The 12,565-nt window shown below is 52.4% G+C and overlaps 1 protein-coding gene across 1 annotated transcript; it reads left to right on the top strand.

Annotated features, from left to right (window-relative positions):
- The first annotated feature begins 7,676 nt into the window (after positions 1-7,676).
- On the top strand, positions 7,677-12,217 carry IL17B (interleukin 17B). The gene is made up of 3 exons (XM_081136739.1): positions 7,677-7,712; positions 9,827-10,116; positions 11,983-12,217. Exons 1-3 carry the CDS (start codon positions 7,692-7,694, stop codon positions 12,212-12,214), a joined length of 543 nt encoding a protein of 180 aa, XP_080992865.1. The 5' UTR covers positions 7,677-7,691; the 3' UTR covers positions 12,215-12,217.
- The last annotated feature ends 348 nt before the right edge of the window (positions 12,218-12,565 follow it).

The raw sequence follows: 12,565 nt of genomic DNA, 5'->3' as shown, positions 1-12,565 counted from the left end.
GAAATTTGGCAAGATTTCATGTCTTGGAGACATTGTACCTTCCTCCACATGCCCTGAGGGCTGAGGTCATGAGCTTCCCAGGAGATCGGGCAGTTCCCAGGGATATGGGAGGTACAGGAGACTGAGAGGAGAGGGGCCCAGCAAGAGTCCCTATACCGTAGGCTGGTCCTAAAATATCAGTGTTGTGATGTCTACCATCTTTTATAAGAGCATCAGCTCAGGAACTGTTTTAGCTACCCACTGCTGTCTGCCCACAGTAGGTGCTCAATGCATATTTGTGTCAAATGAAGTGAATGAACCCTCCTCAAGAACTCTCACAGGTCCTCATTGCCCATACCTTGCAACTTAAACCAGCACCTGGGCAGCTTCTCAAGATCATCTTTCAACAGGTTTAGGCCACGGAGACAAGCTTCTGGATGGAGACCAGGGCTGGGATGCATTGTAGCCCTAAGAGCCTGCATGTTTTTGAGGCTATTTTCTGGGGGCAGGCAGGCTGGGGATGGAGGCCTTGGCTACGGACATCAAGGCTCCTTGCTGAAGTGCAATGTGATGCTTCTTGGAGTCCCTGTCTGTCCCCCAAGTGATGGGTAGTGAGTAGCTCTCAGGATTTCTCTGTTCCTTTAGCAAGAACTGTCCTGGTCACAGGTCCCCGAGACAGGCACTGAGAAGTACATGTGTCCAAAAGACATGCTGGCACCTGGCCAGGCGTGGCTCAGGAGTTGAGTATTGACCTATGATCTAGGAGATCGAGGTTCGATTCCCGGTTAGGGCACATGCCCGGGTTGTGGGCTTGATCCCTAGTGGGAGGCTGCAGGAGGCAGCCGATCAATGAATCATCATTGATGTTTCTATCTCTCTCTCTCTCTTCCTCTCTCCTAAATCAATAAAGATATATTAAGAAAAAAAAAAAAAAAAAGACATGTTGGCTGCCTGCAAGACCCTTCAAAACCATAACAAAACAAAACACACACATACAAGACCCCACCCACAAATTCGCACTCACACAGATATACACCAAAACAAGTGCAGTAAAAACAGCCCCGTCTGAGGCAATGACAGAAGCCCATATGTAAGGCAGACTTTGAGAAGCACCATTCATTTTCAGCTTTGTTCCTTGGAGCAGGCCTTTGAACCCAAGCTGCAAAGGAAGTCCCCTCCCCCTCTCCCAGGACTCCTCTCCTACAAACAGCCGAAAGACATCAACCCGCTCTCCTCCCATCCTCCACAGCCCAGGCTGCCGCTTCCACGGGGGTCTACACTCTGGGGTCTGCAGAGAACATTTTTCATGCCGGACCCCCTTCCTGCTTCTGCCCAAGGATGGCGAGCCTCCCACCCAAAATAGACACAGACCCACTCTGCAAGAGGAGGGGCCGACAGCTCTGGGGGCAAAGCCAGAACTCTGGATCTTGTAAGTCCAGACGTCCTGTAAACTCCGACCAGAGTATAAACATCCCCCAGGACCGAGGGGAGGAGATGCCGGTGGGCAGGGGGCCCGGCGCCTTGGTCTGCCCTGGGGACAGGCTGTTTATTCCACGTTCCTCACGGGCCCTCGGGGCTCCTTCCTGCTGCAGGTCTGGGCAAGTCAAGGCAGGCAGGACAGCCCCATATGGGGGTCTGAGGCCTTGGACTTGACTTTCACTTCTCAGGGCTGGAAGGGAACTATGTCTTAAAGCTCAACAAGTTCAACCCTTTCCTCTTCTCGAATCTCTCTCACAGCCTCTCAGCTGGTCTTCTGGCCTCTGCTGAAACACCTTGGCTGATGGGGAGTCCACTCTTTCCCAGGGCAATCCATTCGATTATTGGGATTTGGCAGTTAGTTCTAGAAAAGAGCTGGCTAGAATTGTTTTGTGCGACCTAATGGCACAGAGCTGAACACAATGTGTACAATAAAATAATAGCAGGGCCATTCATGATAGGTACCCCTCTGTGACAGCCACTTATCTCGTTAAATCCCCCTTCTTTTTGAGGAGGACACATGCCATGCGCTTTGAGAGGTCAATTCACTTGCCAAAATAGCACATACACCCACAAAACACCATACAATAAACAGACACACAGAAAACCAACCAGGTTACAATAAAAACAGCCCAAACGTGCCAAATATTAAATACCAGTTGTGAGTCAGGCAAATCATAATTTTTATGATAACTCCATTTTAACAACCTTATGAAGAAACTGAGGCTCACTGAGGTTAGAAAACGTGGACATAGCCCGGCCGGGCGTGGCTCAGCGGTTGAGCGTCGGCCTAGGATCCAGGCGATCGAGGTTCGATTCCTGGTCAGGGCACGTGCCTGGTTGCGGGCTCGATCAATGACTCTCTCATCATTGATGTTTCTGTCTCTCTCTCTCCTTTCCTCTCTCTAAAATCAATAAAGATATATTTAAAAAAAAAAAAAATCCTTTAGAAAATGTGGACATAGTCACATAAGAAGGAGTAGAGCCAGTGCCCAGCCACCATTCCTGAAGTCTGCAGTCTCCCTCTACACCACATTGCCTCTTGGGACAAGGTTGGGGGGACTTTAGCATAATGAGAGAAAACTTTTGTAATTATAAATTATCATTCTCAACAACTAGAGCTTTATTTATTATTATTATTTTTTAAAATCCTCACCTGAGGATGTTTTTTCCATTGCTTTTTCAGAGAGAGTGAAAGAGGGAGAGAGAGAGGGGAAACATCAGTGTGAGAGAGATGGGGCCAAGGATAGAGCTTGCAACCGAGGTATGTGCCCTTGACTGGGAATCAAAGCCGAGACCCTTCAGTCTGCAGGCTGATGCTCTAACCACTGAGCCAAACTGGCCAGGGCTCAACAGCTAGAGCTTTAAAACGTGGGATGTGCATCCTCAGAGAGAAATGACCTCCCTGGACTGGAGGTGTCCAGCGAAGGTGCTTTAGAAGGGGTTCCTGCTCTGGTAGGAACTCCACAAGATATACCCCCAGCTCTGAGGTTCTATGGGTGGTGAGTGCTAACAAGAAACTAGGTACAGTGCAAAGTCAATATGCAACCCAGGAACAAACCTGGTGTTTTCAAGGCTGGATGCTGGGCAGGAGGGAGGCCTTGGCCACCCAGTCCCAGAGCACAAACTCATGTCTTGGAATCCTATCCCAACTCACACTTCCTTGATTCCCCTCTGTGGGGGAGGAGGCATTGGCACCTGGCCTGGGCAGAGGGTCGTGTGGATGTGTCGGCCCCTCTGTACATCCCAGGGGCCGCCCAGTTACTGAGGCCTTTCCCTTTTTTGAGAACTGGGAGCTTGCTGGCTGGGTCTGTTCCCACCAACAGTGTTCCCGTCCAGGGAGCTTAAAATAGTGCCTCTTGGCTGGGGCTCTGGGTGAGCAGTGAGGCAGGCATTTGTGCAAATATGGGCCTGGGAGAAGGACTCCTACGGGGCAGGGTGGAGGGTGGGGTGGGCAGCATGGCAGGAGAGCCAAGACCTCCTGTGGAGGATGCGCCCTCCTGGCCACAGCCCCCCTCCATCTTGCAGCAGAGGCGCCTGCTAGTCTCCTCCTGCCTCGCCCAGCCCTACTGGGTCCACTTGGACTGGTCTTTAGGCTGAATCCTGCAGGTCTTCCTGGTCCAGCGAGGTTTCAGGGTGAGCCCACTGGAAACTGGGGCCTCTGCATTCTTCTGTTTGACCCCATCTAACAATGCCCTTCTTATCTAGGAGCACTCCAGAAATATCCTTGAAGGCTCAGCTCAAAACTTGTTTGAACAATAGCAGTGACAGTTGCAGCTACCATTCATTGAGCGCTGACTATTGTCAGGCTCTCTGCTAAGTGCTTTGACATGCATGATTTCATCTGATCCTCACAGCAATCCATTGAGAGCCAAGTTGTTATTATTATCTCCACTGTGCAGAAAAAACTAAGGCTCAGAGATGTCAAGTAATTTTCCCAAGGTCACACAGTTGTGAACAGGTAGAGGCAGGATGAAAACTCAGGCCTGTCAGCCTCTGGAGTCTGAACTCTTAGCTCTTGGGCTGCACCTCCTTCTCCGGGTCCCTGCTTCTCTGGCCTCCCATTCTCCATCCCAGCATGATCACCCTGTATGAGAGACCGCCAGTTTGATTCAATGCATGAACTAGTGAATGCCTACTACATGTCAGGAACATTGCTGGGTGTCATGCCCACGCTCTGGAGTTCTCAGGTTCCCTTGAGGATTCCTATTTGACCTCCCCAGCATACAGGGTCCAGTTTGTTTGAGAATATCAGGGTAAGGCTGAGGGAAGCACTCCCACCTCGATGACCAAGTGACCAGCTGACATTCCCCCTCCTGTCATGGTTGTTATGCTCCTCTCCTCCCACTGTTGGGAACAGCATGTACATGAATCAGAAAAACTTGCTCTCAATCCTCTGACTTTGGCTGCCTGAACCTCAGTTTCCCCCTCTATATTTGGGATAAAATTAGGGCCTCACTACAGGGTGGCTGGGAGGACTTAAAGAAACTATGCACATGAAGGACTTAGCACAATGTCTGCCCGTCAGTAAGTAGATATTAAGCAACAGCTATTATTATTACTAATTGTTATTTTCTGGAAGTTACAGTGTCCAGGTGTCAAATGCCTGGGACCTAGCACATAGTAGGTGCTCCAGGTGAAGGGAATCACTCACACAGCAGATAGAGCCCCCCAATCCTATCCCGTACCCTACTATTCCCCACTCCTGACCAGCTGTGCCATTTCTGCTTCTGATAAGGAAGGTCTCCTCATTAACAATAGGGTCCCTCGGGCAGCTGGGGTGGGCACAGGGCCGGGACCCACTCTCTCAGACCCCTTATTTTCAGCCCCAGGCTCTATTCCAGAGAAAAGAGGTGGCTGGTGTGGAAGTTCCATCAGGGTTTGCCAGGCTTTTCAGGGATGTCTGGTGGCGCCACCTGGTGGCGAGCATAGCACTGCTCCTGCAGCCAGGTCTCTAGCGGCTTTAAGTGCCACCACCCTCTGCCCTTCGCTCTGTAGCCCATCCTCCCCTTCCTGCATTCACATGTACCGACTACCTCCCGTGTGTAAAGACTTAAGGACCCCAACTTTGCTGTGGGGCAGAAGCCCCTGAAGTCCAAGTCACTTTGCCTCCTTGTTAGGCCTGGCTCTGGCTTGTGGGGTTGGTTCCCACTGTGGTCTGTCAGAATTCACACTCAGGACTCCCCCGAAGGCAGATGACCCTCCAGTGGTTTCTAGAAACCAAGGCTGGAAGAAGGGGCCTCCCTCCTGGCCTGAGCTGATCAGGTATGGGAAACCCAGTGATGGTCACTGGGCCTATACTTGACTCCCCGCAGCATCCACCTAGGTACCCCACAGATCCCCTTCTCCATTGGGAGGAGTCTGAGGTCCCCAGAAGGATGGGCCTGACTTCCAGGTCCCCTCCAGACCAGCACAGAGGCCCAGCTGGGCCCAGAGCAGTATGTATAAAGTTTGGGGAGGAGTAGTAAGAATTAGGAGGCTGAGTTGTGCTCCAACCAGCCTTACTCAGCTCTGGCACTAACATGCTGTGTGAGCTTGGGTAAGACCTGGCCCACCCTAGGCCTTGGTCTCCTTGTGGTAAAATGGGGGTGGGTTGGGAGAGTAAGCAAGATGATGGGTGACAACCCCTGTGGCTCCCAGACTTGCTATTGTCAAAGTGCAGATTCCAGGGCCTGCTACATCGGAACTCCGGGGCCAGGACTGTGGGATCTGTATCAATGAGCGCTGAGGTTGGCAGCTGTCTGGGAGACAGAAACAATGACTGTGTGGTGGTTTCAGGGGTCCTGAGAAGCAGAGAAACTCCCTGCAACCTGGTCCCTTGTTAATTTCCCACCTTTCTGTGGAGGTGGGGAGGGGTCAGCCATCTGCTTGTTTGTCGGACCCCACTGCCAGCAGCAGTAGAGGGGTGGGTTGTCCCCATCCTCCGCCCTGTCACTCTGGCTGTTTCAAAGGACAGTGGCATGGGGCTGGGACAGCCTGGGGTGGGAGTGGGGGCCCTTGTTGCCTGAGGAGGTATTTTCAGAGTCCCCCTCCCTGTGGAGTTTCCAGTGATAGAATAGAGCCCTGTCTAGTATTTGACCAAATAAGGTGGTATCTCTCGATGAGCTCAAGCCTCAGCCAGCTTCTCAGTTATGCTGTGGAAACCTGCCCTGGACAGATTAATCTTGTGACATTCAGGAGCGCCTCGCACCCTGCGTTCTTCCCCTTGGCTCATTCCTGTAAATGGCCAAGAGTGGCCACTCAACAAGACGCCGTGGTTCTGGATGTCTGCTCACAGTGTCCCTCTCCTGCCCTCTTCACACTCCCTCCCACCCCTCCTCCACCTCCCTGGGAGGACTACTCACTCACAATTGGCTGGGCTGTTCACTTGAGTGAGAGACCTCAACCAGCCAGGCTGGTCAGTTCAGCATGTGATTCCAGGACACACAGACCCTGGGGTCACCTGAGCTCACAAAACTGTCGCCAGAGCCTGTGAAACTCAGAGCGCTCTCAGCCAGGAGGGTGGGCCCAAGGGGGTAGAAAGGAGGCTTGGCTGAGCAATGCTAACTGTGCTAGCTCTAAGGCTAATTAGAACAGCTGATGTTTATAAAAACAATTATAAAATTATTTTATAATACTTTTCCTAATAAATAGTTAAGTGTTTATTGAGCAGTTACTACATGCCAGGCTCTGTGCCAGCTGTTTAACATAGGGTATTTCTTTTACTCCTTATAACAGCCCCCAAAGGTGGATGCTGTGATGATCCCCATTCGAGAGATGGGGGAACTGAGCCTCAGGAAGATTTCAGGGAGAAACAGGCCAGGCCACAGTCCATTCCTGGGCATGATACCCATTTAACAGAAGGAAACTGAGGCTGAGAGTGAATCAAGTCACAGACAGTCACATGGGGCCACGCCCCTGGAGTGGAGACCTTTTCTATTCAAGGGGGCACACTATAGCAGGAAGGCCAGAACGACTGGCCATGAAGTCCTCATGGATCTGAGACTTGGCTCGAGTGAGAACACAGATTCAGAAACACATTCCCAGCAGGCCAGGATTGCACAGAAAATATCCCAAGAAAAACAGGCTGGGCTGGTGGATAGAGCCCTGCACAGCACCAGGTATGAACCCTAGCTCTGTCTCACTGTAACTCACTATAATCCTGCAGAAGTCCCTTCCTGATCCAGCCTCAGTTTCCCTGCCTATGAACTAAGGAGGTGGAACTCTGGTCACCAAGGGCTATTGAGCTCACCTGAGACTGGTTGAGTCTGTTTCACTGGGAGATGGGGTCTGTGTCCTGCTCCTGGCCAGCACACTCCGAGAACATTTGCTCTCCTGACCAACGGACAGCCCGTCCCTCCTCTGCCCTCACCCCCTTGCCATCCCCAAAGCAAACGAAGCTGATTGTCTTAGCAGGCCCTGTGGGTGCTGGCCGGCTGGCCGGCCGCAGGCCACAGACGGAGGTGCCACCCGCCAGAGCCCCGCCAGACACACAGGGCATTGTCCCTCAGTCAACAGCCCCTGGGCACCTCGGCTCGTTCCTGGCCTGCCCCCACGCCCCTCACCGCCTGCCACTGCGCCAGGCCCAACCAGCTGGGGGCCCAAGGCTCCCAGCCGATGACGAGCCCACCCACCCCCAGCAGCCCCCTGATGAGCTATAATTGCTTCACTCCATCCTGTTGCTGCCATTCTCTTGGTGGAGGCATCTGGGGTTCCAGGCGGGCGGCAGCTGCAGGCCGACCGCCTGGCTCGTCGGGATGGACTGGCTGTGCAACCTGGTACGTGGTGCTTCTCCACCCCACCCCACCCCACCCCCACCCCTTTTTAGGACCCGAGTGTTTCGGTACTTCTTTCCCATTAATTAATGTCTGCCTCTGTTTGGCTTGGAATCTGCAGAGTTCTCCCTGTCCTCTCCCCCAGGACTAGAGAGAAACAGACTGGTCTCACAGCCTGCAGCCATGGCCAGTAGCTCAGGCTCCTGAACTGGGCTCAGCCTGTCCACACTGAAGCCCTTTCAGGCCAAAGGCATCTGGGGAGATCCTGGCAAACTCAGTTATCGGGATTTTTCCAGAGCCCTTGGGTCCTGAGAGCCAGGCTGTGTGGCCTTGGGCAAGTCCTTCTGTGTCTCTGTTTCCTATCTGCAACATGAGGGAAGGGGGCCTTCGATTCTAGTCTGGGTTTCTCTGAATGAAGAGTCAGAGTTTAAGAACACCAAGTGAGAAACTCAGATGCGATGAGAAAGCCTATTGTTAGGGAGACGTTTTTTCTACATCAGAATCTAGGACCAAAAAGGAAGAATTTAGTGACTTGGATCTCTGTTGTGGATTTTGCTCCAGGAAATGGTTCTGCCAAGAAGGACTATGCTAAAACTTGTTTCCAAGGGTCAAGACTTGCTGGGTATCTTGCAGGGCAGGTAGGAGCCTGTCTCGATTCGGAGAGAAGATGAAACTCCCCCTGAAGATTTCTCCCATCTGGCCAGCCCTGGCCCTTGCCCAAGTTCTGGCCCTTCTCTCCCCAGCTTCCTGAGAAGTCTGGGTTCTGCTCCCTCCACCCCACCCCGGGTCCTCTCCTGTGTGAGCCAGAGGCTTTCCTGACACTGCCAGTTCTGAGGGCAGAAGTGGATGGCAGCGGGTGAGGGTGGATATGAGTGGGTGAGGAGAGGGTGAGGGGTGGGGCAGGCAGAGGGTTCGGAGATGGAGAGCACAGGTGTCATGGAGGCCAACAGAGATCCTTGGCCTCCACCTGCCCATCTCTCCAACTTCGTCTCACGCCCCCTCCCCCTGCACACTCTACTTGGGCCTCACTGTTTCAGCAAAGCTCTTAAGCATCTCAAATCTGCTCTCACACTGCTTCCCACCTGCCTCCCTCTTATCTTCAAACTTCACCTGACATGCCCGCACTCCAGAAACGCTTTGCAGGACCCTTACCCCACCACCTGGCTAAGCGGGTGGCCCTGTCCTCTAACCACATGCTGCACTGTCCCGCCATCGCACGTGTCTCTAGTGAGACTTAGGTGTTTGTTTTCTTGTTTACCATCTGTTCTTTCTCCCAGACTGTGAGCTAACAGAAGGCAGGGATGGTGACAGCCATTCACTCACTCAGACACAGAGCCTGCCCTCATGGAGTCTGTGCTTAGTGGGGGACCGACATAGAAATGATGTGTGTGAACATACGGACTGTGAGACTATAGTAGTCATGCAAGAGGCATGTGGTGTGTTGAGAGCCCAAAAAGGTCCAACAAGGCATCTCTAAGGAAGTGACACTAGAGGGGTGAGAGACATTCAGAAGGTGAGGAGAGAGGAGACTCTGCAGGCAGTAGCCTGTGCAAAGTCCCTGTGGCAGGGAGGAGCATGGCGAGAGGAAGGGATTGAGAGGAGGCCAGAGGATGAAGCACCTATGAGAGGAAGCTGAGGCCTAGGAAGGTGACCTTGTGAGATTTGCATTTCAAACAGATGTTCTTAGCCCTGGTGTGGAGAACTGATTGGGAGGAGCCAGGGTGGGGAGTTTGGGGAGAACAGGGAGGAGACTGTTGAGCTGTTCAGGGAAGTTAGGATAGTGGTACAGACTGAGAGAAGTGGGTGGGTGCGGAGACTTTATTTACAAGTAATAACATTTAGAAAAGATCCACCCATGGCCCTTAGAAGCCTTTCCATCAATCCAAATGGCTGGGGAGATTTTTAAAAGGTGCACCAGACAGGCCTTAGTGATGAATGTGGTGCATAAAAGTGTTGGTACACATGTGTGGTGGGCTGGTAGGACCAGCACAGGGCATGGCAGGTAAGAGTCACCCCCTTAAGGCCCTTCTTCTTCCCTCTCCCCTCTCTGGGCCCTGAATCTTGGCCCAGAGGGAGTCCTGGCTCTCTCACCTTTGACCTCTGGCCTTCCTTCTCAGCTGTTTCTTCTCACCATCTCCATTTTCCTGGGGCTGGGCCAGCCCAGGAACCCCAAAAGCAAGAGGAAGGGGCAAGGGCGGCCAGGGCCCCTGGCCCCTGGGCCTCATCAGGTGCCACTGGACCTGGTATCACGGGCAAAGCCATACGCCCGCATGGAGGAATACGAGAGAAACCTTGGGGAGATGGTGGCCCAGCTGAGGAACAGCTCTGAGCCAGTGAGGAGGAAGTGTGAGGTCAACCTGCAGCTGTGGCTGTCCAACAAGAGAAGCCTGTCACCATGGGGCTACAGGTAGGCCAGGCTGGGTAGCCGTGGGCAAGCTGCGTTGTGTGTTGAGGGTTGGGGGGAACGGACGACACCTTGCCTACTGTTCCCATCATTGTAACAGTTAAGACTTTGGATGCAGAGGCCTGAATGCCTGGGATGGAATCCTGGCTCTGCTTCTTACTTGCTGTGTGGCTTTGGGCAAGCTGCTTAACCTCTCTGAGCCTCAGTTTCCTCAACTGTAAATGGAGGTGATAGTAATACCTACTTAATAGACTTGTTATTAAATAAGATATCCATGCAGAGCACTACTGTTATTGTTCAAATCCCTGCTGAAGTACCTGCAAGGCCTTCTCTGAATGTCACTTCCTTCAGCTTGGAGTATCCCGTATACACCTCTCAGTTACAGCATTCCCAGGTGGCCCTGAGTTGACTGTGTCTCATGCTAGACTAGGGCCTACCCAATGCTTGCATTAGAGTCATCTACAGATTCTCATGCTCCATCCAATCAAAACCTCCAGGGCCGAGGCCCAGAAAGTGGGATTTTTTACATCTTCACATGATTAGGGTGCACAGCTAGGCTGGGAATCATGACCTGCTGCTCCTAGATGACCGGAGGTGGTGTCTTACCTTGGTTGTAGCTCCGCTTCCTAGCACAGCACTTGGCACTCAGAAGGGGCCACATGTGTATGTGTGAATGGATAAGGGAGAAATAGACTGCCTTGAAGGGTCCTCACTCGCAAACCCAGGCCACACAACTGGCGTCCTGAGACTCCAGAATAACATGTTCAAGAGAACTTTCTGTGATGATATCAAGTCCAACTAGCCTCATGTGGCTAGTGTGATGGGGGAGCTAACTTTGATTAATTTAAATAGTCACATGTGGCTAGTGGCTACCATATCAGGATTGTGGCAATTGGAAGGGTAGATAAATATCCTCCAAACCTGGGCCTCTCACTTTACTGTGCCCGTGACTTTTTTTTGGATCTTATAAAGATGCAGGTTCTGATTCAAGAGGTGGTGTTGGGGGGATGAGATTCTGCATTTCTTTTTTTCTTTTTTTAAATATATCTTTATTGATTTCAGAGAGAGGAAGGGAGAGAGAGAGGTGAAACATCAATGATGAGAGTCAACATTGATCGGCTGAGAGCCCGCAACCCGGGCATGTGCCTTGACTGGGAATCGAACCTTGATCTCCTGGGTCCTAGGTCGATGCTCAACCGCTGAGCCACACCCGGCTGGGCAGATTCTGCATTTCTAACAAGCTTCTAGATGATCCTGACCCTGCAGGCCCACAAGTCAAGTTCATCCCCTACATTTAGCAGATGAGGAAACCGAGCCTCAGATAAGGCCACAAATTAAGTCCCTATACCTCTGTGTTGTCCATAAACGAACACCTAATGTCAAGGACAGACTCACTCATGTGGAGGGTGGGTGAAATATATTTGTTGCATAAATAGAGATTAAGTTGGAATAGACCCTAGGCCTCCTGACCCCTCTTCCAGTGGGAATCAGGTATAAATGTTCTCATATATTACTTCCCATGGGTTAAGTTTCTTAAAACTATAAACAAGGGGGAGAGGGGAGGGAGACAGAGGGTCCTTAGCTTCTTTGCTACCCCACAGGACCATGTAGTATTAGGATAAGGTCTTGCTGGGTGAAAGAAGAAAACTGGGTGACTGGTGACCTTAAACCTGGATACCCTTGGGGAGCCTGACTTGCCTTCCCAGCTTCCTTTCCTCACCTGGAACACATAGCACAGTGTTGCCGTGGGAATGAACATCCGGGGTTATGAAAGCAGGGGCATGGGTGCTGATTTGCTGCCCCCCACCCTGGCGCCCGGCCCAACACACCACCAGCAGCAGCTCTGCGTTCTCTCCTGCCCTCCTGCAGCATCAACCACGACCCCAGCCGTGTCCCTGAGGACCTGCCAGAGGCGCGGTGCCTGTGTCTGGGCTGCGTGAACCCCTTCACCATGCAGGAGGACCGCAGCATGGTGAGCGTGCCTGTGTTCAGCCAGGTGCCCGTGCGCCGCCGCCTCTGCCCGCTGCCCCCGCGCGCCGGGCCCTGCCGCCAGCGCGCGGTCATGGAGACCATCGCCGTGGGCTGCACCTGCATCTTCTGAAGCCCCCCCCCCAGGCCCAGAGCCCGCGGGCAGCCGGAGGCCGCCCTCCCTGCACCCCTCTGCCGCACAAGGCCAATGAAAAGTAAACGCTGTCTTTCTAAAGCAAGACCTTGGGTGTGCTCCTTGTGGCCCCGAAGCCAAAACCAGGGAGGGGGGGGAAGAGGTTCCTTGGAGGTAGATTTCAGATCAATATAAAGGAGGACTTTGCATCACTCAGAGTTGTCCAACACTGAAATAGGTTATTAAAAAAGAACACAACTGCATTTATTTATACCATTTAGGGCAGTCACATACTTCCTTTAATTTGGGTTTATAAGCCTTATTTTAGCCATGTTATCGGAGCTCGGTTGG

Source organism: Miniopterus schreibersii (genome assembly GCF_964146895.1).
Source record: "Miniopterus schreibersii genome assembly, chromosome: 4".
Taxonomy (NCBI): domain Eukaryota; kingdom Metazoa; phylum Chordata; class Mammalia; order Chiroptera; family Miniopteridae; genus Miniopterus; species Miniopterus schreibersii.
Note: the sequence above shows the minus strand (reverse complement) of the source record. Positions and strands in the feature narration are given on the sequence as shown.